Raw genomic sequence first — 24,639 nt, 5'->3', positions numbered from 1 at the left:
CACGGGCACCATTTGTCGTCTGACACTTGGCAGCTGATAATGCTATAGTATAGACAGACACAGTGCTGGTTGGTCGCAACAGTTCACCAAACCCGCTTTTATCCTTGTACTGTTGTTGTATTGTACACGACCTCCACCGTGCCCCTGTCTTCCCGTATAGGCCGGGCTAGTTGCTCGATTCAGTGTATCGGTCTAGAGACAGAAGAGAGTTATATACCGAGATAGAATCGATGGACTCATCACTCGTCTCACCGAACCCGCGACATGATCCTGCAGTGGGCGATGTCCACTCCACTCTCCAGTGACGCTGTGGGCAGCAATCGATATTCTACGAGAGGAAGAGGAGGAGAGGGACACCGTATCGGCTTCGCGTCGGATGTATATCGATCAGGTGACTTTTTTTAGATAATGATATCGATCAGGTGACATGGCGTTACATCCATATCCATGGACGCGGTGCTCATACGCTTAGCCCATCCTTGAAGCTAGCTAGCGACCGGCATCATCGCCCCTAGCGTCGTCGCCTCGTCGGGTCGGGTCCCGTCGCCGATCGGGGGCACGGCCAAGTCCAGGTGCCGGAGGATCACTCACTCACTGTGACAGCTGACAGATGCTTGGCCGAGCGGCTGCAAGAGAGCCCCCGCACCACCCGAACGGTCGTGCCTGTCTCGTGCATTCTCTCGTCTCACGTACTACGCCCGGTAATTGGCAGCATCTGCAGCTGTTGATGATCTCCGCCTGTCTCTGGCACGTCACCGCCGCCGGGCGTTCTGTCAGGATGCATTGGCTCTGAATGAATACGGCGCACAATGGCCCTGGCTGGACGTGACCAGCCGACAGAACTCTGCGATGAGCCGAGGCTGCCTAGTACACGCAGCGCGCCAACAACTTGTCCCTTGTCCGGTCCCTCACTCCCTCGTCGTGAAAGCACCTCACACATGGATGGATGGCCGTGGCCCGTGGGAAACGCCTTCCCCAGTGGATATCTCGTGTCCTGTTGTCACGTACTCGCGTCCTATGATCTGTCGGCTTGCACTGCACAGTGCAGGAACTTGTGTGCTGTGTCTACGTGTACATGCTCCGTTCCAAATTATAATTCGTTTGACTTTTTTTGACTTTAAATTTGACCACTCGTCTTATTCAAAAAATTTATGCAAACATAGTCCAATTTAAGTCATTCTTGAAAAAATTTTGTTAATAAAGCAAGCCACGACAAAAGAAGTGATATTTTGGCATAATTTTTTGAATAAGACGAGTGATCAAACTTGAGATAAAAAAATCAAGTGAACTATAGTTTGGAACGGATTTAGTATATCGGTTCGGATAGGTTTTAGTTAGGATGTAAGATTGCGGTTGTGGTTTCCGCAGAAGAGTGACAGCCAAATAACACCGAATTTTATCTGCAAAAGTTACATTCAGGTCATCGTGACCCTCTTCTCCGAAGTTTTGCAACTGAAAACATTGCAACAAATCTTATCAAAATAAATTCTCTAAAGTGTGGATTTCGTACTCAAAATACGCAGGACACGGTCTTGCCACCCAGGCGAGGTTATCTTCATCTAGACTCAGCTTCCCATGCTCTCACCCTTTGCATGGCAATCACTGTCCAGTTAGATCTTCCATGCTAGCTGCAACCTGGGAGCATTTTGATCTCCTTCATGTAAACTGTTCTTGATTTTATTAATACATCGCTAGTTATTTAAAAAAAAAAGAAACTCATGGCAACACATGAGATAATTAACCATGTCGAAACGCAAATGCAATTTTCCATATATAGAAATTTAAACTAAAGGTTCAACGTAGATTAAAAATTCAAGTCTTCCATTACATGCTAGTCAGTCACATAGCCCAACAGAAAGGCCACTGTCTGTTAGCTGCTCTAATCTTCTTCCTGGTCCTGACCTCCTGGGAAGGCTAGCTAGAAGGCGGCTTTTCTTTTTGTTCTCAAAACCGGCAACTCTTCGGCAACAGATAATAACGAAATCAAACACTCAACAAACATGATAACAAAAATACTTGATAGTTAAGCCTAGCTGCTTGTATCTTACTTTCCTGTTTTTACTATTCACTGTCTAAGTGTTTTCGGGTGGCTTAGCACCCAAGTTTGATATCTGCTTTATGCAGCAGAATATGCTAGATTAGGTAAGAGTAGGAAAAGCCTCTTTGCTATATAAGCAGTGGCAAACCATCTTGTATTCCAAGTCTTGCAATTTCTGTTTCAATCCAAGCGGCCTAGCGGCCAAGCTGCCCTCTGGGCTTACCCCAAATCTGAGACCCATTTTGTGTATGTCTGGGCAACAATACTAAATGGTGCTATCTAATACCCCGTTCTAGATATACGGACTTGGTAGCGCACCTCAGTCCTAAAACTCAATAATAAAACTGCAACAGAAAGACTTTAGATAGCCAAAGCATGCTCACTTCTGCCCATCAACAAAAACAACCATGCAGAAATATGTCCAAGAAAAAAAGCTTTACTAAGGCATACAATACTCAATTTTGATGTGAGGGCAGCCAGCTAAGTTTCACTGTGAAGTCCGTACAATATCTGTTGAATCTAGTATACAAACTTGATAACAATCAATTTAGAAAATAAGCACTAACTCTTCTGGATTTCTCAACAACAGGAAGAATCTCAATGTAACATGTATCTCTGAATGATGTCAAAATGAAAATCTTTACACCGTACTGCAAAACTTGAGTTTCATATCATATATATATATACAATCAAAAGGGACCAGTAGCACACTACGATCCCAGTCCCAGAAAAATAAACAAGACAGATGGACTCCTTTGAAAAGTTTGTTGTCCGATGAAAGAAATTCTAATATACTCCTAGTTCTCATAATAGGCACCAGCCATGCAGTGCAATTCTGACAATGTCCGGCCAATCAGCTTGCAAACACATAACAGAGACAGCATGCTAGCAGAAGAAACCAAATTGTAAAAGATACTTGAAACAACAGGGACGTTGGACAGAAGGATCAACCAATTACATGAGCAGCAACTGTGACATCATCAATAGTTTAATCTTAGTTGTTGACTGTGGCTTCATTGAAATGCATGTGCATATAGAAGTTCATATATGGCTGAAACAAAACTAGTCTTTTCGAAAATACTAATCAGCTTCAGCACTTGTTGCCAAACAAATCTGTGATAGAAGTGTAGTAAAATTGATCTGACAGCGCTTGAATCTGTTTAAGATACCACACAAAACAAATAGATACCGTGAGGTGGCATCACGCGAAAGCCCCACAGGCCTGGCCCTGGGGCAGGGCGAGCGGTGCAGGCGCCCTGGGCCCTAAATGCTAAGGGGCCCACCAGTATGCGCTATGTATATATACATGTATGTATTACTATATATGTATAGCAGCTTAGGTTTTGACCAATGTTTTCAAGTCGTCTAGTCAACTCTGGTCGCCATGGGACCGACCCGACGATTAGTCACGATTAGTCGTCGACCAGAACGACTAGTCGAGTCTGGTCTGGGCAGTAGGCACACCTACCATCATTGGAGGAAGAGCTCATCTTCGTGAGCTAGGGGGGAGCAAAGGCGCAAAGCCAGGGACGAGCTTCACCAAGAGGCGTGCTGGCTGGGGAAGAGAAGCAGAGAAGAGAGAAAGAGCAGAGCAGCAGCAGCCGTCACGCACAGGAGCAAAGAAGAGAGAAAGACCAGAGCAGCAGCAGCCGTCACGCACAGGAGAGGAGAAGAGAGAGAGAGCAGAGCAACAACAGCTGTCACGCACCGGAGAGAATGAGAGATGGGAACCCTATAGACTTAGCCTCCTGTATATATATTACAGATCCTAGTGGGCCAAATTGGCAGCCCAACTACTCACCTGGAAGCCCAGTCAGGCAAGCCCAAAGAAGGCAGTGCCCAGCCTGGTCGTGCAGCCCCCTGGTCGGACGACTAATCGTGATTAGTCGTCGACTAGTCAGGCGACCAGGTTTCTAGTTGAGCTAATCGAGTCGAAGTCTCTAATCGAGGTCATGGTACCGACCAGACCGACTAATCGCGATTAATCGGACGACTTGAAAACATTGGTTTTGACAAAAAAGTAAACGGGTGGCAGAAGCAAACCACTTGTCTGCTAGCGTTCATGATGCTGATGCTGTCTCACCATTCACTGGCATTTAGGCCAAGGCGCCGCCCGCCCGCACAAGGACGATTGCAATTCTCTTTGTACGCAGCGATGACTTTACTCTTCTTCGTTTTTCTCATGCGACTAGCCAAGATGCCGCGACAGATACTGTCGGTGCGAAAAGTGACCAACAAGTAAATATTTATAGTTTTACCGTGCGTTGTGATCGGATGTGGCCTACAACTCAATGACACAAAGTATATACTGGTTCAGGCAACGTGCCCTACGTCCAGTTCCAGTTGGTCGGTGACTTTATTTCTGAGCCTAGGTGCTCGAAGTTTGTTGTGGGGTTACAAACGAGTGGGAATAGAAAGGGAGGTGTTAAAGGTCCGGTCGGGCTCTGAACCGAAGGGCCAAGAGTGACGGGAGCTCCAACGTGCGCTAAATATTTGAAACGTATGCTCTGTGTAGCTTTAGAGTTCTGGAGCTGTAGAGCTGTTCTAGTGCTCAGAATGTCTAAGCTAAGCAGAGAGAGAGAGAGAGTCGGAATCACCCTCCCCTGCTGGGAGAGAGCGCATCCCCTTTTATAGGTGAAGGGGATGGCCTTACAAGTGTGTGTGCACGTATGCTACTCAATCTTGTTGCCCACGCTGTCGGGTACAAGACGGTCGTTGGCGCCCACAATACTGTTTATGTCAGACGCATGTGGCAGGCTTTACCGTGTTCGCCTCGTATGGTAGATGACGGCACCCACAACACTGTAAGGCAAATGTCGGCGTCCACAACACTATTTGAGTTCTGACATGCCTGGAAGGTATTGTCCTGCAGGTATGCAGGGTACGGTCCTCGGTATTGTGGTTGACTTGAACGCCTTGCCTTATCTGTTCTGCCTGATTCTTGGGTCCTCACCTAGCGGGCGTCCCCGGTCGGTCGTTCCCAGTCGGTTCCGACCGCGTCGGTCGGAGAAGAGCTGTAAGCAGAGGTTTGGCGTATTCCCGGTCGGAAAAGAGGGTCGAAGTCGGAAGCGAGCGTCGTCCCCTCCTTGGCCAGGCCTTTCGGTCGGAGAATGGATCGCTTTTCCGGCCTGTTGTTAGGTAACTGGGCCGGCCCAGCAGTCGCGCGTTGTTGTAATGTCATCTGCTGGGCCGAGCTTTTGCTGGGAAGCGAGCCCATCGGGGACCCTGGGTTTATGAACTCGACAGGAGCCCCCGAGCCCTTTTGAGATTTCTGCGAAGTCGTGAAGGGACTTTTTATACTCGTTGTACGTGAGCAACGGATGGGTGTAAGATCATGAGTCGCCGTTGGGCGCGACGTAGCGCGGACCCAGGCGTCGGACCGACGAACCAGCATGCTGATCAGCGGCCGTACAGGGAGTAGGCAGCATAGTGACCATGCGTCCGTCACTGTGGGTCAATGCGAGTCCCCTGGAATGACATGTCACGGAGACGGGTCGTGCTGAGACGTGACCGCTCCCTGCACTATGCCAGGAGTTTGACCTGGGGTTGTACTTTTTGGCCCGTAGTGGTTGGCGGCGGCGTGAGCTTCCGTTAGGAACCATGTCCGAGGGATCGGGCGAAGCGGAGCCAGCCCTTAGACGTCGGGCGAGGCGGAGCCCGCCCTCAGACGTCGGCCGAGGCGAAGCCTACCCTCGGGGGTCAGCCGAAGCGGAGCCGAGCAAGAGGTGTGGCCTTGGTGGTCCTAGAAATCGCCTGGGGGATTTTTTGACTTGCCAGCGGGTGCGCGTGAGCGCACCCGGTGGGTGTAGCACCCGAGCCCCCGGGCGATTCGGATAGAATCGCCTAGGAGATCTTTCGACTTGCCAATGGGTGCGCGCGAGCGCACCGAGTGGGTGTAACCCCCGAGTGAGATCCGACCCCCTGCCGTTGCTGGGGTCAGGTGTCACTAAAGATCGAGGGGATGATAGTGAGATTAGTAGGAAAAAACGTCTCCTGTTTTCGCACGTCTCCCCTTTCTAGGTTCTGAGCCATCGTTTTCGGGAGCGTGGACCCAGGCGTCGGGCGCCAACCCAAACATTGGACGCGGCCTAGGGGTCGGGCGCGACGGAGCGCGGGCCCAAGTGCTGGGCGTGGCCAAGGGGTTGGTCTAGTTTCGTGCGTTACCCCATCCGCGGTTTCCGCAACCGAAGGGGCTGAGCTAACGTCGCTTGCCTCGATGGCTCGAGTGACGCGTTTGGTGAGCTCTCTAACGGGTGTGTCCGAGTGAAATCCGGATCTGTCGTTCGTAACGAGGTCGGCATAGCCCTCATGTGGCATTCCACTACTCCTCAACCCGTCTCCCGGCAGATGCCTGAGCCGTTCCGGAGACCGACTCAGGTGGCCTGCGAGCCTCCTCTCGATGGAGATTCTGTGGGCATGGCTCGAGGTTAGGATCGAACGAGAAGGTCGAAATGACCCTGTCTGCTTCTGAGCAGATCGGGCGAGGGTCGCTGGGGCTCATCTGCGTTTTCTCCCCTGGCTCTGTTTGACGCGAGGCGGCCTCGAGCCCTTCGTGGGCCGGCCTTCGAACCCCGGCCGATCGTCGCTCATGTCGAATGAGGCGACTACCGCTTCGTGACGCAACACGAAGCGTTATGATATATCAATTGCATATGCAATGCTTTTGATGTTTGGGATGAATGAATGATTGTATGGATGAATGCGTGAATGCGTGTATGAGAAAGGATGAATGAATGATCATGCATTAGAGAATAAAGTAAGAAGGTTTGGTAAAGTTACCTTGATGGCTTGAGTGACAGGTTTAAGGAGCTCTTATCGGATATGTCCAAATGGGATCCGTGTCCGTCATTCGTGACGGAGTCGGCATAGCCCGCATGGGGCATCCCACTGCTCATTACCTGTCTCCCGGCAGTCGCCTGAGCCGTCCGATCGACTTAGGTAGCCCGTTGGTCTATCCTTGACGGAGATCCTGTTGGTGGGCCCTTCCAAACCCTGCCTGGGAAGGCGGAGGGTCGTTTGTGTGCGGTTGCGCCTTGTTTCCTGCGTCCGGGTTGTGATAGTGGTGGGCCCTACCCAGGCCACGTCCCGTTTTAACCAGGCGACGTTTCATTGGGCAGGGCGCGTCCCATCAGTTAGGACGCGTCCCACAGCATGCCTATTCGCATTAAATAGGGGGAAGAGAGAGGGTTTTCTTCCCATTTCTTCATCTTTCTCCAACTGCCGCCTCTCCTCCTTCCTTTTCGCCAAGCCCGTTCGTGCGCCGCGGCGGTTTCTAGGAGAGAGGGTAAAGCGAGGGAAAGGAGAACTCACAGATTCGTTCGTGAATCCGAGGCGCGATGTCGAACTGGAGGCCATCCAACGTGGACGAGGAGGTGCTGGCCGTCTTCGTCGAGAAGGGGTTGCTCCCGCCGAAGGAGGTGGCGCATTGGAGGGCTCCTGCGCCAGGGGAAGCTGTTCCGCGACCACGGGCCGACGAGGTTGTCTCTTTCCTCGCCTTCCACGAGCGCGGGCTTGGATATCCTGTGCACTGGTTCTTGCGCGGGCTCCTCAACGAGTGGGGCCTGGAGCTGCAGCACCTCAATCCGACTGGGGTGTTGCACATCGCCGGTTTCGTCACCGTCTGCGAGGCCTTCCTCGGGATGGAGCCGCACATGGACCTCTTCCGGCGGATCTTCACCGGGCGAGCCTTGTCTGAGGGGAAGCCGCCCAGAACCGCCCCGGTTGGGGGTTTCGCCTTGCAGAAGAAGCCAGAGCCGTCGACCTCCTACCCCACGTACTCTCCCTGCGACTCCAATCGGGGGTGGCATGACGAGTGGTTCTACATCAGGAACCCAACGGAGGCACCATTCCCGCCGTTCACCGGAAGAAGGCCGGAGAGGAGGGAAAGTTGGTCGTGGGGTCCCTCCAGTCGGCATAACAAGCTGGAGGTCATTACTGCCAGAGATACCTTCTTTGATGGGCCACAGCAAACCGTATGTCGATAGACGCACGCAGCACACCCCATCGCCAGATCACCCACTGCGCCGGCCATCACTGCCAGAGATTGTACTGTACTGTAATTTATTGTTAGTTTTAGTTACTAATTGTTCAGTTCCTACAAATTTCAGCACTATCACGCAAGAAAGTTGTCTCAAGTGAGATTAAATGGTTTGACCTACAAAATTAACTGCAACACAATAAGAGAATAAGTCCAAATTTGTGCTCCATTGATGCAGCTGCCAATCAGTGCAAAGAACAGAAAACATACTCGTATTTTGAAGTCCCTGTCAGCAGTAGCAATGAACCGCCCATCTGATGAAAACTTCTGCAATCCCAAGCAAATGATAAAGCATGGATATACATGACATGAAAGGAGCAACAAATAAAACTGAAGTGTAGCAGACTTTGTGGGTTTGCCAATAGACACATTCACTACTAAAATAAATGTAGGACGTACAAATCCATAGCACAGGTAATATAGAATTTAGAACTTGTTCAGACCATGCTAGTGATGATACTGCAATAGTGACCAAGAATTGATGAAGAACAAATGGGTCTATCTGATTGAACACAAACCGTCCAATTCCCCTGTGTGGAATGATTTGTTAAAGTGAAACACATTTACTTAAAAGGGAGAATCTTGAGGTTGGGTAATGTTAAGAACATTGACTTTTGGCATGATGTGTGGTGTGGACCTCTATCCCTGAAGGATAGGTTTCCTAATCTTTATAACATATGCTTTGATCAGGTCTGTTCAGTACACACCATGTGCAATAAAAAATGGAGATTGTGTTTCAGGAGATGGCTTTCTGAGGATTTACAGAATCAGCTCAGAGATCTCTGTAATATGTTATTCAGATATAAAACGAATGACAAACCTGATGGAGTGATTTGGAAGCTTGAAAAGTCTGGCTTGTTCTCTGTAAGATCGGTTTACAAGCATATGTTCAGGATCAGTGAAGATGTTGACAGTAAACAACTTTGGAAAGCTAAAATCCCGCTTAAAGTCAAGATTTTCATGTGGTTAACTCTACAGAATGCTATTCTGACCAAAGATAACCTGCTTAAAAGGAAATGGAAGGGGAGTCCTGCTTGTGCCTTTTGCCAAGAGGAAGAATCTGTTAAACACCTATTCTTTGAGTGTCCTGTAATCAAATATGTTTCGAGCATTTTGGCATAGATTTTTGGGGTAAAAGTGAGGCCAATCTCTCTCTCTCAATTTTGGATTTGGATTAACTGGAGTCTGCCAAGAGGCAGGCAGGTTCATTTTGTTGGCCTTGCTGCTATCTGCTGGACAGTTTGGAAGACACGTAATAATGTGTGCTTTGAAGGGAAGCGAATTAAGTCGCCCACCGAAATCATATGTCTGATTGGCTCTACATTAACATATTGGACAGGTCTTCAAAAGGATGCTATCTCGGCACAGCTGGAGCAAGGTGCAGAAGTTCTCGAGAAGGTGGCACTGCACTTCCATCAGAAAGAACAAAGGCATGGAGGAGACAACAGGATGACCATCGTATGAAAAAGGAGCAAGCTGGTCATAACGTTGGGATGTTACTTCTGGTTTTTTGCATTCAGCCTGTGAGCTGTTTAAATGCAATCTGGGCATGTAATAATCTGTGAAAGGTTGCGCAGGAGTTCGACGCTTCTTCTGGCGATTGAACGCTTAGTGTAGCAGAGTAACGCGTTTCTGGGTAGTACTTATGGTTGCGCCATTTGGATGAACCCTCTGTGTTCATGCCAAGTTGGCTTTTTGTGGTGTGTTCTGGTTGCGTTTTCAGTTTCAAACTCTGTAATTTCGTTGCTGGTTAGTAATGAAATTCGGCATTTTTGCCGTGGTGGAAAAGTGACCAAGAATTGACACAGGTTTGTTATCAACTGAAACCTGCTCTGCACTATCTTCCCGCAAAGTGACTAACCAAACAACACCAAATTTTATCTGCAAAAGTTACTTACAGGTCATTTTTGCTGATAGCAACTGCACTGACCCTCTTCTCGGAAGTTCTGTAATTGAAAACATTGCAACAAATTCTTATTCAAATTCCATTCTAAAAAGTGCGAAATTCATGGACAGAACTATGTAATGAATATGCTTTTCAGTTAAATAATGTTTGCAATGGAATTATTGCAATGGAACAGAGTCCAAGAATACAGATACTGCAAACTTAAAGCCCATTGTTTTGGTGCCAATTTTGTTGTTCGCAATGAGAACAGAAGAGCAGAGTGCGGCTTACATAGTCTGGATGCAACGCCACAAATCAGTCTTCCAAACCTTCACAAGTCTGTCATCACCAGCGGATGCAAACAAAGCTCCACTCACACTGAAGCAAATACCTCTTATAGTATCTGAATGAGAACGGTGACCACAATCATCTGACAATGAAACCGAATGACCAGCCCTGGAGGAACAGAGTAAAATTCCATCAACTGAAATGCAAAGAAAAGGTGCTCCACTTCTCACTGGAACATGTGAATTCAGGATTCAACGATATAAAACTAATAAGCACCCAGGACCTGATAATTTCATCAGTAACAATTTACACAACCTGACTCACGACTTCCATTGTTTTCTTAAAGAAAAAAATTCCATTCCTCTCCGCACGAAACTAAGTTATAAGAGAATACAACTAACAATAAGCAGATAGATTCAAACTCCGCCGCGCCGCTCACCTCGGGCTCTTCAGCCGCCGTGTCCTCCATTGCAGCGGCAGCGGCAGCCGCAACGGAGGAGGCGGGGAGGGATTCAACCATTCAGCGACTAGGGCCACGGCCAGTTCGCTCGTGGGGCCCAGAGACCAGTGTCATGACTCACGAAGGAGTTGCAGGCTTGCAGCCGAAGGGGAAACGTGCTGGCTGGTTCTGATGAACAGTGCCAGTCCAGCCCCAGCCAGCCAGCCCAGCGATCACGCTGAAAGGCCTACTTGGTTTGTTGGTCTTGGCCTCTTGGGCCTCCACGATGAACGGAAGGCCGAGATCCTACTAGAACTGTCGAACCGCACAATCCCACGGAAGGTCGAGATGAACGGAGCACCTCGATGAACGCCTCAGATTCACCACCCCACACCTATAAAGTATCCACCCTCCTCTCTCGCCTCTCTCCCCGCCGCCACCACGCGCTCGCCTTTGCATCCTCTGTCTCCCTTCCTCCATAGCAGGAACGCACCAGGCGACCGCATCTCCAAGATGGTACGCTTCCTGATCGAGCTGCGTGTTTGTATTTCTCGCTTCCTGATCCGGCCGCGCGGTTGTATTTCTCGCTTCCTCATCCGGACGCGTGTTTGTATTTCTTTTTCATTTCGGTTTCGTTGATTGCCCTTCGATCTAATGCTGTTCTTGGTGCATTCTTGGAAATCGGATTCTTGGAAATCGGAGCAGGTGCTGCAGAACGACATCGACCTGCTCAATCCGCCGGCAGAGCTTGAGAAGTTGAAGCACAAGAAGAAGCGCCTCGTCCAGTCTCCCAACTCTTTCTTCATGGTATACCTGTTCATTTATGACCTTTTCTCATTCTGCGTGATAGGGTGCTGCAAATCATGGCCCTATGCCGAGAAAATAAATTTATACCCTAAAGTGACCCAAGTTTTGCCAAAAGAAAAAAAGAAGAACCTAACTGATTGATTTAATTTGGAAGAGGGTACCATAAGTTCGATTTAGTGACTACTACAGAAAAAAAAATTACTTCCAACAAAGTAACAATAAAACTTAACTGCTCGATGTGGGTGTAACAATTATACTTGTACATGAAGTTAAGTTAGATGCTACAGAAATGAAAATGAATTTTAATGTTATGAAATGAAAATGAATTTAAAGTTATCTATTGTATTAATTGGTTATGGTTTACTAATATGTTCTTAATACTTCTTCAATTCATCAAAAATTGACATGGCTACATGGTAATTAGTGCAAAATTACACAAATTATACTATCCTAACTTTATCTTAATCTTATCATGAAACTTTTTATTGGATATGTCTGCCTAATATACAATGATTCTCAGCAGTATGTACACAATTTTATAAAGTAGATTAAAACTAGTTGATAGAATTAATGGGGCCCTGTGCAAGCGTACAACTTGCACTCACAAAAGGATGGTCCTGGCCCCTAGTGGAAATCATCTCTGATATATAGGAGACGTGTCTGCTCTTGTGCCATCTGATTGGAACCGATTCTAATCATGTTTTTTTTCTCCCTTGTGTGCAGGATGTCAAGTGCCAGGGCTGTTTCAGCATGTAAGTGTTCTTGAGCCTTGCCTTTTTTTTTGTCTTCGGTTACCACAATTGCAATACGCCGTATCATTCCAGCAGGTTGCCCATTTATTTGCTTTATTGCTGCAATTTTGCAAGTGTAGCTGTTTTGATTGTATTGTGTATGGTACTATGGTGCATGATTGATTCCACTGAGTTCTAATTTACATGTGACCACTAAGCTTGACAGCAATTATCTCTATGGTTCTATAGCTTTTGGGATTTCAGCATGCTGACCAAATTGAAATGTTTGCTGTAATCTTATTCAATATTTGTGATTGCAGAACCACTGTGTTCAGCCACTCCCAGACTGTGGTTGTGTGCCCTGGCTGCCAAACTGTTCTCTGCCAACCTACTGGTGGGAAGGCTAGGCTCACCGAGGGGTGTTCCTTCCGCCGCAAGGGTGACTAGGTCCTGCTGGTGCTTAAGAGAAGAGAGAATTTTGCTGTTTTGCAACCTTTCCATGATATGTACTCGATGAGGATTTTGTTATTATGACTGTTTAGCATGCCCTGGTGATGCTTATGTAAAAGATCACTTTGTGTGAGCTTAGTGGCATCTACTAAGGTGCCCGTTGGTTTAGCGAAGGGAGTGTCAGTGGTAATGAAATTCAGTTGCTAGCGTTCGCCCTGTTCGTTTGGGCTTGTTTGGCTGATAAGTCATAGCTGAAAGTACTGTTGGCTGATTTGGTGTGAGAGAAAAATACTATTTGTTGGCTGAAAAAGTATGGCTTTTAAGCCAAACAAGCCCAAGCAAACAGGGCTGTTATTTGTTGTGTTTTAAAAGTGTCATTTGTTTGGTTACATTTGGGTAGAGATGGCAACCGGTCCTAATCCTCGAGGATCCCTGGGTTAGGGGATGGGGCGGGCCTGATTTAGAGCAATTCCAAAAAAGTTTTTTTATTTCCTTATTCAGAATAGAGATTTTGTGGAAAAAAAAATCCTTCGACATCGATAGGGTCACCGCCCCTACCCCCACTCTCTCCCTCGTCTTCTTGGTTCCCCCACTCTCTCCCGTCTTCTTGGTTAATTCTTTCCTAATGGCGCCTAGGGTTTCACTTGTCTACGAGTTCACCATCCTTAGAGGTGGATCTCATGATCTTGTCTTCTTCCCCTGTCTTCGATATATGTAGAGATGCTCTTAATCCCCACGGGAAGAAAATAGTCCTCGTCGGTTTTTCTAAAGATAGGGAATACGTCTCACTATCTCAAATTGGTTGTGCACCTTTCACGCATCCCTCGACATCGATAGGGTCACCGCCCCTACCCCCGCGGTCTCCTTCGCGTCTTCTTGGTTAATTCTTTCCCAATGGCGGCTAGGGTTTCACTTGTCTACGAGTTCACCATCCTCAGAGGTGGATCTCATGATCTTGTCTTCTTCCCTTGCCTTCGATATATGTAGAGATGCTCTTAATCCCCATGGGAAGAAAATAGTCCTCGTCGGTTTTCCTAGGGATGGGGAATCATTTCTCGTTCCCATCCCCACGTACTCGCCCCATGAAGCACGCACACTCTTATGGCACCTAATATGGCCGTATATTATTTTACGAATTACATCTTCATACCAATCTATTATTTTCATTTATACCCAACATTTCTCGTCCCCATCCCCACGTACTCGCCCCATGAAGCACACACACTCTTGATTAGTTAATATTTTTTATTATGATGAGTTGATGGCCTTATTAATCTATTGGTCTATCGATGGTTTCGTGAGAAGTTTACTCAGGGACGAGGATGGAGAACCTAACTCCCGACAAAGTACCTTGGTAATGGTTTCCATTTAACAACTCCTAGTAACAAGCACCTGTTGTGTCTACCTCGACATGGCAAGATCGATCTACAATTTCGTCTGCTCGCATTTCACTCCGGATTTCAACCTTAGAGCAGCATCGTCAGTCCCGTTTGGTAGAGTTCGAGTAGCTTCGGCTCTTCCGTGTATTGTAGCGATGAGCCGTTTTTATCTTTCCTCTTAAAATGAACTAATGTCGATGAAGCCATTATTTTTTGGCTTTGTCGCCAACTATAGCAAGCAGCCGTAGCAATTTAGAGTTGTGCCAAACGAGATCCGGATAGATGGTTTATGCTTGACTACAGATTTAAGATGTGGCAATTTCATTCACCGTCTTATTGTATATTGGGAAAACCTGACAAAAATTCTAGATTGCCTTTTGAATATTAGGAAAACCTAAAAAATCTAGATTGCTTTTTTGGCAAATCCGGTAGCTTTAGATGCCATTCTATTGCACTGCTACTCTGCTAGGAAGGTTGGAATCGAGTGTGAAAGGATCAAAGGTGGAGAGAGGGAGGGCCGAGGGGGCTGAATAAAAATTTAACTTCACAGTAGATCAGTCACCAGTCACCGGAAATTACGGTCCCCTGATCGGAACTTCGTGTCTGGACTTTGGACCCTAATTTTCGGTCATGTACTGATAAACCATGACTGAAAGTACTGTTGGCTGATTTATTATAAAAGAAAAATATTGTTTGTTGACTGAAAAAATATGACTTATAAGCCAAGTAAACGAGGCGAATATTCATCAATATAATACTGAATGAAATTAAGTAAACGAGGCGAATATTCATCAATATAATACTGAATGAAATTACATCATCTTAACGTCTTAAGGCCTTTGGTTCACAGAAACATAGCACATCTTAACGTCTTGAAGGCTTTTGGTTCACAGGAATAAATAAAGTATAAGAATAGTGTTGGAAATTTCAATTCGACTGCTGTTTTGGTAAAAAAAAAAAACTAAAGGAAATTGAGCAACCACTCAAACCTCCTGATAAAAATGCAAGGTCTTTTCTATCGACTATAGAAATGACCGTGAACTGCTACAGATCAATCTGACGCTGAGTCAACGTTGCCTTCAGCTAGAGACCGTACTCCCGTCATTTGGGTACCAGCTTAGTCAGCTGTTATACCCAAGGCAACTAGACAAATGACACTTTCAGTTAAACCCCAACAAATAACGCCAGCAACTGTTTTCACTACCGTTGCCAATCCCTTACCAAAACCAAACAGCACCTTAGATGTCACTAAGATCAAGCAAAGTGCACGTGTACAAAAGCATTGCCAGGGCATACTAAACAACCATAATAATTAACAAAATCCTCGAGTACATATCCTGGGAAGGTAGTAAAACAGCAAATTTCTCTCTTCTCCCATTAAGACTTAAGGGAGCAGGATCTAATCGCCCTTGCGACGGAAGGAGCACCCCTCGGTGAGCCTGGCCTTCCCACCAGTAGGTTGGCAGAGAACAGTTTGGCAGCCTGGGCACACAACCACAGTCTGGGAGTGGCTGAACACAGTGGTTCTGCAATCACAAAAACTTAGTAAGATACAGCAACCATTTGATTTGTTCAGCATGATGATATCCCAAAAGCTATACAACCGTAATAACCTTCACCAAGGATAACATTTTAAAGATCAAAGAAAATTGCAGTAAAGCTTTGTGGTCAGACGTATTATAGTAGTTGCGACCCAACTTGTTTACTGTCAAGTAGAACCCCAGGCAAATAGAGCATGTTAAAGTCTTATTAGAATGCTAATGATACATCCTTAGTACTGCTAGGTGTGTGATCTCTCAACTCTATGGAACATCAGCTGAGTGAAATAACTTTGGCCAAAATGCAGTTTGTGCACCATTTGAAAGATCAAACAAATCAAACACCCAGCCATCACAACTCATGTAAGTCCTACTCAGGAATAAATCAAGAGATATCACTATCAATTGCAATTATTGTAACAAATGACAAATGAGGCGCTCAGAGATTTGTATCAATCAAGCTAGAAACTAACAAAAATAGGTAGTTTGCACAAAGATCAGTTTCAGTATCATTCATAATTTTTTTCTTCGCATGAATACTGGCATTAGGGATGCAACCAGGCTAGCCATGAACCTGCATATAGGCTTAATTTTTAGGGTTGCTAGTGGTCCCACTAGCATCCCTAAACGTTGCTTCACACACCCCTGTTAATAAATACAACCTTACATCAAGTTGTTCCACATAATCAAGGATTCTGGAACCACAAGATTTTCAATGACTGAACCAAGAATTTTCACAGTTTAACTAGCTAAGTAGTAATAGCAACCTTACTAGTAAACAGAGCAAGCTAAACTGTTAATGAAGACCAGCAACACAAGATTAGCAGATCACATCAGCAATCAGCAATGGATAAATGGAATGACACAGCGTCAATATCATTTGTAATTGTAGTAACCAAAGACAAAAAGAAAGGAGCAAGGATCAAGAACACTTACATGCTGAAACAGCCCTGGCACTTGACATCCTGCACACAAGGGAGAAGAAAAGCGAAAAAAACATGATTAGAGTCAGTCACCAATCAGGCACGTGAACAGACACGACTAATATATTAATATTAATAATATAATTAATATCAATAATATAAGTTGATAGATATAACTTTAAAATTCATTTTCATTTCTGTTTTCACATTTTAGCTCTATTTAACTTATTTGATGAATTATGTATATCCTGTTGCATCTAGCTCAACTTCATGTATGTTACATGGCAAACAAGAGCAGTTAAGCTGTCTTGTTTCTTTGTTGGAAGTAATTTTTTATGTAGTTATTGATACTAAATCCAATTTCTGGTACTCTCTTCCTAACCAAATCAACCTATTTGGTTTTGGGTTTTTTTTCTTCCAAAACTAGATCCAAATGATGCATTCGATGGGTCTCTTTAGGGCATGAGTCGCAATACACCATCACGCAGAATTTTTTTTGATGGAACCATCACGCAGAATTAGAAACGCGGGATTAGAAACGCAAAATTAGAAAAGGGCATGAACAGGTATACCATGAAGAAGGAGTTGGGGGACTGGACGAGGCGCTTCTTCTTGTGCTTTAGCTTCTCAAGCTCTGCCGGCGGGTTGAGCAAGTCGATGTCGTTCTGCAGCACCTGCTCCGATTTCCAAGAAAGCATGCGTAATATCATTAGATCGAAGGGCAACCAACAAAACCGAAATGAATAAGCGGATTGGATCAGGGAGCGTACCATCTTGGAGATGCGGTCGCCTTGGGCGTTCCTGGCCTGCGCCTGCTATGGAGGAAGGGAGACAGAGAGAGCAAAGGCGAGCGCGTGGTGGCGGCGGGGAGGAAGACGAGAGCGGAGGGTGGGATACTTTATATAGGTGTGGCCGTTGGGTGGCGAATCTGAGGCGTTCATCAAGGTGCTGCGTTCATCTCGGCCTTCCGTGAGATTGGGCCGTCCGACAGAGATAGTGTTCGTGGAGGCCCAAGACCAACAAACCAAAGGCCTTTGCAGTTTGGGCTGCAAGCCCGCAAGCTATCCGGGCTCTTCTTCGTGACACCGTTCTCTGGGCCCCACGTGCGAACTGCCTGTAAACCCTAATCCCTGAATCCCTCCCCGCCTCCGTCTCGCGCTCGATTCGAATCCGATCTCCCTATCTTGCGGCCGCTGCTCCCGCCTCCCGCTGCAAGCCTGCAATGGAGGACACAGCGGTCGAAGAGCCCGAGGTGAGCGGCGCCGCGGAGTTCTCGCCGGCGCTCGTCGCCGCCCACCCACACGGCAACTCCGTCGCCGTCGCCATTGGGCCCGAGCTCCGCGCGTTCGATCTCAGGTTTCGAAATCAGAATACCCTCTTCCCTTCCATCGCCGCCTCCTAATTAAACATGGACATCTTATGCAGAAAGTGCCCGTGTTTGATCACACGATTGGTAGATTTTGACGGAGGCTGTAGTGAACTGAATCTATCTGCTTATCGTTAGTTGTATATTCTCTTATAACTTAGTTTCGTGTGGAGAGGAATGGAAAATTTTCCTTTAAGAAAACAATTTGGAATTCTTGTGAGTCAGGTTGTGTAAATTGTTACTGTCCTGGGTGCTTAGCTTTATATTGCTGAATCCTGAATTCACATGTTCCAGTGAGAAGTGGAGCGCCTTTTCTCTGCATCTCACTTGGTGGAATGTGCAAGTAAATATTTACTCTGTCTCTGTTCCTCCAGAGCTGGTCTGCCAGTTTCATTGTCAGATGATTGTGGTGGCCGTTCTCATTCAGACGCTATAAGAGCTATTTGTTTCAGTGTGAGTGGAGCTTTGTTTGCATCCGCTGGTGACGACAAACTTGTGAAGGTTTGGAAGACTGATTCGTGGCGTTGCATCCGGACTATGTAAGCCACACTCTGCTCATTTGCTCTCATTGCGAATAACAAAATTGGCACCAAAACAATGGGCTTTAAGTTTGCAGTATCTGTATTCTTGGACTCTGTTCCATTGCAATAATTCTGTTTTTGCAATTGACGTTATTTAACTGAAAAGACATATTCATTATATAGTTCTGTCCATGAATTTCACACTTTTGAGAATGTAATTTGATTAAGAATTTGTTGCAATGTTTTCAATTGCAGAGCTTCAGAGAAGAGGGTCAGTGCAGTTGCTATTAGCAACGATGACCTGTATGTAACTTTTGCAGATAAATTTGGTGTTGTTTGGTTAGTCACTTTGCGGGAAGATAGTGCAGAGCCGGTTTCAGTTGATAACAAACCTGTGTCAATTCTTGGTCACTATTGCAGTATCATCACTAGCATGGTATGAACAATTTCTAAATTCTATATTACCTGTGCTATGGTTTTGTACGTCCTACATTTATTTAGTAGTGAATGTGTAATCTATTGGCAAACCCAAAAAGTCTGCTACAGTTCAGTTTTATTTGTTGCTCCTTTCATGTCATGCATAACCATGCTTTATCATTTGCTTGGGATTGCAGAAGTTTTCGCCAGATGGACGGTTCATTGCTACTGCTGACAGGGACTTCAAAATACGAGTATGTCTTCTGTTCTTTGCACTGATTGGCGGCTGTATCAATGGAGCATAAATTTGGATTATTCTCTTGTTGTGTTGCAATTAATTTTGTAGGTCACATTATTCCCAAAGAATCCTCTAAAAGGGGCCCATGAAATACAGAGCTTTTGCCTTGGGCATACAGAGTATGTTTGGTGTACAATGCCATTGTTTGTAGTTTTTATTCTGTTTTTAGGTTCTTTTAATATATATAACAATTTGGGTTTATTGGTTATGTTCTGATCATAGGAGTTTCAGAGCTTATTCTATGATTGATAATTGGTCGTGACTCTTCTTGCAGCTTTGTGTCATGCATCACCTTCACTAGCATATCTGAAAACCAGAGCTTTCTTATATCAGGAGGAGGTGATTCAACTGTGGGTACATAGTCTTTTAAGTGTATTGACATGTACCTTTTTCTCTAGAATCTTCTCCTAACATTGTTTCATCTATTAAGGTTCGCCTGTGGGACTATGTAAATGGATGTCTCCTTGATACATTTCAAGTCAGAGATAAGGTAGCAATGTAGCATCTTGAAGATATCTCTTTGCATCTTTTGTTAAAAGACTAATATACAATTTTTCTGTCTCAGTTTTCAACATTTTCCAAATTATTTTGGTATATATTACAGTTCTTAGAACTACTTGCAGATGGGAGAACTCTTAGGACCAAATGAAACAGATGATAGCAGTCTAGCCATTGCAGATATATGTCCGAGTAATGATGGCTCATTGGTTGCTGTAGCTATTCAAAGGTAAGCTTGATTTGTGGGGCAATATATCTCCAAGAAAGTGATAGTATTTATTGTGTTCTAACATGGTCTTTTTCACTCTGCAGTTTCAGTGGTGTAATGCTTTTAGCATGTGATCTAGTAGGAAAGAAGTTATCTTTCCTAAAGGTATGCCTATTTCGTAGACAATTTGGTGGCCTGAGATAACTTGCACACCTAAGGTCTTGTTTATAAACAAGTGTTACCATTAATTTATTTTTTTGGGGTCAGTGCTGATGGCCAGTACTTTCTAGGACCAGAAAGTTTTTCCATGCTAGGTTTAACCTGGTTTTATTGAATTGGTTTACTAACCAAGAAGCCTATCATGTAGCTTATGCTGTTTATACCATTATAACAATTTGTCTGGTATGCAAATACGTCAGTCTTACTAGCTAGTAGCCTGTCTTACTTAATATGATAACTAATCATAAAACTGAGATGAACATTTGAATATTTGTGGGGCTCAATCGTGGTAAGTCTTTCATGCCTCAGTTGTTCAACAACATTTACTCTACCCCCGCTGATGAGCTGATACACATGATCTAATTGCAGGTGATTATGATGGAAAAGAGCTATATTCCTACTAGCTTAGCATCCAGCTTGTCCTCAGAGCTCCTATGGACTGTCATGGGTGCAGCAAACATGCCCAACCAGGCTTCCTCCCATTTATTAACCCGTTTAAGGATCATACCCTGTTTCCAAAAGGATAGATTATCTTCTTCTGATGCCGGTCCTGCAACCCTTGAAGACGGCGATGTACCACACGGTGAGAAGCTCCTTTTGGCACTGCAAGGAAGCCTTGACGTTACAAAGCAAGAGGAGGTGTTAGCTTCAGTGCTGGCTGCGCTGAAGGTTTCAGTGCATAAGATGCTGGTGAAGAAGCACTACTCGGAAGAAAGGAGGGAGCAGAGGAAAAGAGGTAGGAACGACAAGAAGATCAAGAACTAGCTCAGCATGCGGTTTCAAGTTTCCACATGACCGTAGAACGGTTCCTTGTTTACTTGCTGTACCATTCCTAGTTTGAGGGAAAAAAAAAACACAGAATACTAGTACTGTAGTATCAACAGCCGTAAGAGTAATAAATTTGCCAGCATTTTTCTTAGTCCAAGCATATTATAACAGTAATTCATGCTAATTACTCCAGTAAAATTGCTGCATCTTTGCGTCTCCTTGTCCTCACGTGTTGTGATCCGTGGTTTGAACGTTACAACCAAGGGAATAATTGTACGAATTATTACGTGATCCCAGGAGATCGTTCCTGCAAGGAATCAAATTGCGGCTGATTGAAAACTGCGCCGAGTGACTGATTGCCTCTGTTTGTCGCGATCTCAGCAGACTGATGCCCCCCGGAATGAGCCAATGGGGAGCACGGAGATTATTCCGGCTCCGTTGTCGTCTCTTTCCCGAGTCGTGTCGGTCGCCGACGTGACGCTGGTGAGGACAAGGGTTTCTGTTTTCCTTTTTGGGGCAATTATATATTTGACGGAAACAAATCAGTTTTTTTTATTTAACACTAAAAATTTTGAACTTTCTTATTTAACATCGAGTTAATTTTTTTTTTTCTATAAATAGCACTACCATCCATTTAATGCATCTATCCGTTAGCTGACTGAGTTGACCCTGTCATGTTTCTTTCCGAAGTACCAAAATGCCCCTCTGTACTCGCTCGTGGCTGGCGGCTCGTCTCCTGCCCAGGAGCTCGCGGAGGCGCGGCGGTACAAGATCTACGCGGAGGGGTTCACATGGTCGGTCAGCCTCAAGTACATCCTGTCGTGCAGATCCATGGCGCTGCTGATCGAGCCGCGGTACCAGGACTTCTTCAGTCGGGGCCTGGAGTGCCGGGTGAACTACTGTCCGGTGACGGAGATGGGCATGTGCGAGTCCATCAGGGACGCCGTCGACTAGGGCAACGCCAACCCCGGCGAGGCCGAGCGCGTCGGCCGGCGCGGCCAGCGGCTCGTGCAGGGCCTCCGCATGCACGACGTCTACGACTACATGCTGCACCTTCTCACCGAGTACGCAAGCCTCATGGACTTCCGCCCTGTGGCGCCGCCGTCACCTGACGCGCACGAGGCATGCGAGGTGTCGCTGCTCTGCCTCCCCGACGACAAGCAGCGCAGGTTCCTCGAGGCGTCCAGGGCAGATCTCGCAGCGCGGGGGGCACGGCGGGGCGGTCTCGCCGGCTGACGCTAGTGCCAGGCCGCGACACGGAGGACGCGACGGGGCGAGCTCCGCGATGGCTGCGCAGCGTGCGTCTCGACGAGGAGGACATCATCGAGCAGCTTCTCTGTCCAGAGATGACGCGATGGCGCTGGAGCTCGACGCGACGCTGCTCATGTGGCTCCGGGCGTGGGACGAGCGGTGGCTGTGCTGCTACTTGCCCGCATGGCCATGTGGCCGCCGCCGCAGGCGGCTCGCCAGCTCGCCCGCTCCACGCCGTCCGCGTGCTCCGTGCGCCGCCCAGTTCGCCTGCTTCGCGCCGACCGCTGTCCTCGGCGCGTCGCCCAGGCCACGAGCTCCGTGCGTCGCAAATGGCGAGCAGCAGCAGCAACACGTCGGGCGAGCTCCGCACCGGCCGTCGATGGCGAGCAGTAGCAGCAGCAGCCCGTCGGGAGAGCAGCAGCACGTCGGGCAAGCTCCGCGAAGACCGCGTGCTCCGCGCACCGTGCGCCCAGGTCGCTAGCTCCCCGACTGCGTGCTCCACGCGCCGCAAGTACTATAGTAACTTTCGGCTGCCATGATTTCCCTATTTAGCACCATGGACTTTTTGATGTAGACAAGGCCCGATCTTTCGAAAGGTATGATAGCGTCGTTTGGTGGATATCTTCTGAAAGTCATATTCCGACTTGGACACCCTCGCTGATCTCCTTGGTCTCCATATGGTTCTCCAAGCATGGTCATATGTATGGAGGTCATGTCCTCATCATCCTTCCTTTCTTGACGAAAAGCCGTCATCGGTGTCGATTTTGCTTGAAGTCGATCCTGCACAACATGAGGACAAACGAGGTTTCCAAAATAATAGGAATGGACAATGTTGTGAGAAAGAATATGACCACATGTTCAAGTTTTAGCATGTCTTGTCCTACAGACATGCAGTCTGCTCGATTAAAATACACACGATCTTTGTCAATACTATCCTACAAATGATTAGTACTAACAAGAAATATATGCTCCCTTTCTTTGGATTCCACTTGTGTTCGAAAAGCAAAACTAGAGAAATATGGCATAACAACAGTGCTGATTTTACTGTCCTCTAGTTGATCATTAATTTGTACAACAAAAGGAGAATTCGGATTAGTATAAATATAAACTCGTTGTATCAAATATTGCCCTTGGTTGTTATATTTACCAAAAACATAATATGTATGTCTAGAGAACTATGGCAAATCAGCATATGCATAAAGTTTCTTCTCTAAAGAACTAAGATTACACGGAACATCAAATTTAATGTAACCCAAAGTATTTTAAAAAAAACAAAAATTTCAATTTATCAACTTCACTAGCATTATGAATAACAAGTCTATTTTCAGCACAAGTGCTCAATTTCAGCACACATATATCATGATCATTCTTCAATGATTGCATAGGTATAACATAAATATTATCATGCAAGTCATCTTCATCACAAGAAACATCAAGCAAATCATCTTATGACAAAGATAAATCAAGCGAAGGCTCCACTAAAATTTGCTCTATCATAGCATGATTGGTGAAAAAATTTAGCACATCAAGAGAACTCTCATCTTCCGTGAGTTTAGCATCGTGGCCATTACCTTTGCTCTCATGTTCAGCAGGCGTAATAGTTGATGGTTCTGAATTTTCACATGAGGCTGTGAGCATCTCCTTTTCTATCACGTCATCCTCGCTATTTTGTACATTGTCCTGCAAAAGGTTAGGCATAGCAGGAGGAATAACAAGAGATCGATCTAGTTGATGCACCTCATCATTTGAATTAATTACAAGAGATGGATTAACAAATTTTTCTCTCATAAGATATTTCATATCATTTCAAGTTTGAGGTTTATCAAAAGGATCTAAAGACTCCCACCAAGATAAAGCAGAATGTCGTAAAACACTAGCTGCATTTTTTACCTTCCTCCTTGGACACATAAAGCGAGTAGCAAATATATTATCGGTGGCAATTTCCCACTCCATGTACTTATTAGCATCTATACCATCATAAGTCGGTGGATACGAACAACCTGTCATTGTTAGAAGACAGCAAAATACAACACAAAAGTATTATCCCTATCAACTACTTAGGTTATGGACAAGGAAAAAAACAAGGCACTCAACTCTCAAGCGTCTTACCACGGTCTTACAAGTGTTCTTACCAAAGCAACAGACGGTGTAATCGGTCGGTGATTGTGATACCGTTGTAGCTTAAGTGTAACAGTTGCAAGGCGAACCTGTACTTGGTTAGAAGAAAGTGGAGCTTGGACAGGCACAATATAGTAGCAAGGAATAGCAATAATTTAATTCAGAAATTGTAAGATTGAAAAGTAGTCCCAAGCTAGTCTATGTCACTGGCCCAAATTGGTCCTGAACCTAGTTCAAGCAAGCAATACAATACAACTCAGTACAAGGACTCAAAAGGATGCAAGCACTTCTGAACTTTTTTTTCACTTTCTTTTTCTTTACTTCTTTATTTTTTTTCTCTCTTTTTTTAGGTGCGGCTTTTTCCTTCTTTTGGTTTTTGCACCTCTTTGCCTTTTTCTTTGTTTTATGTTTTTTTATCTCACAAAAGTGCCGCACATAAGAGATTAGACTTTAGATATTT

The 24,639-nt window shown here is 45.8% G+C and overlaps 4 protein-coding genes across 5 annotated transcripts; 2 read left to right on the top strand and 2 right to left on the bottom strand.

Moving 5' to 3' along the window:
• Positions 1-2,637: 2,637 nt before the first annotated feature.
• Positions 2,638-11,193, bottom strand: LOC136453421 (uncharacterized). The gene is made up of 6 exons (XM_066453998.1): positions 11,181-11,193; positions 10,688-10,775; positions 10,252-10,416; positions 9,974-10,021; positions 8,286-8,342; positions 2,638-3,007 (listed from the first exon to the last, which is right to left on the bottom strand). The coding sequence occupies exons 1-6, from the start codon at positions 11,191-11,193 to the stop codon at positions 2,836-2,838; spliced, it is 543 nt and encodes a 180-aa protein (XP_066310095.1). The 3' UTR covers positions 2,638-2,835.
• LOC136476456 (small ribosomal subunit protein eS27) lies at positions 11,061-12,946 on the top strand. Its single transcript, XM_066474299.1, has 4 exons — positions 11,061-11,203; positions 11,393-11,494; positions 12,218-12,246; positions 12,546-12,946. The coding sequence occupies exons 1-4, from the start codon at positions 11,201-11,203 to the stop codon at positions 12,670-12,672; spliced, it is 261 nt and encodes an 86-aa protein (XP_066330396.1). The 5' UTR covers positions 11,061-11,200; the 3' UTR covers positions 12,673-12,946.
• Positions 12,947-15,271: 2,325 nt separating this feature from the next.
• On the bottom strand, positions 15,272-17,414 carry LOC136476451 (small ribosomal subunit protein eS27). The gene is made up of 4 exons (XM_066474283.1): positions 17,286-17,414; positions 17,088-17,189; positions 16,529-16,557; positions 15,272-15,580 (listed from the first exon to the last, which is right to left on the bottom strand). Exons 1-4 carry the CDS (start codon positions 17,286-17,288, stop codon positions 15,454-15,456), a joined length of 261 nt encoding a protein of 86 aa, XP_066330380.1. The 5' UTR covers positions 17,289-17,414; the 3' UTR covers positions 15,272-15,453.
• Positions 17,415-17,637: 223 nt separating this feature from the next.
• On the top strand, positions 17,638-20,984 carry LOC136476438 (uncharacterized). Of its 2 annotated transcripts, none has more exons than XM_066474272.1 (10): positions 17,638-17,871; positions 18,334-18,420; positions 18,658-18,838; positions 19,017-19,073; positions 19,166-19,236; positions 19,392-19,467; positions 19,548-19,607; positions 19,741-19,844; positions 19,928-19,988; positions 20,412-20,984. In XM_066474272.1, the coding sequence occupies exons 1-10, from the start codon at positions 17,738-17,740 to the stop codon at positions 20,805-20,807; spliced, it is 1,227 nt and encodes a 408-aa protein (XP_066330369.1). In that variant the 5' UTR covers positions 17,638-17,737; the 3' UTR covers positions 20,808-20,984. The 2 variants fall into 2 exon arrangements, with proteins under 2 accessions (XP_066330369.1, XP_066330361.1); XM_066474264.1 differs by having other exon boundaries at positions 18,256-18,420.
• The last annotated feature ends 3,655 nt before the right edge of the window (positions 20,985-24,639 follow it).

Source organism: Miscanthus floridulus, chromosome 1 (genome assembly GCF_019320115.1).
Source record: "Miscanthus floridulus cultivar M001 chromosome 1, ASM1932011v1, whole genome shotgun sequence".
Taxonomy (NCBI): Eukaryota; Viridiplantae; Streptophyta; class Magnoliopsida; order Poales; family Poaceae; genus Miscanthus; species Miscanthus floridulus.
The sequence above is the reverse complement of the archived record's forward strand: the minus strand, read 5'-3'. Positions and strand labels throughout refer to the sequence as shown.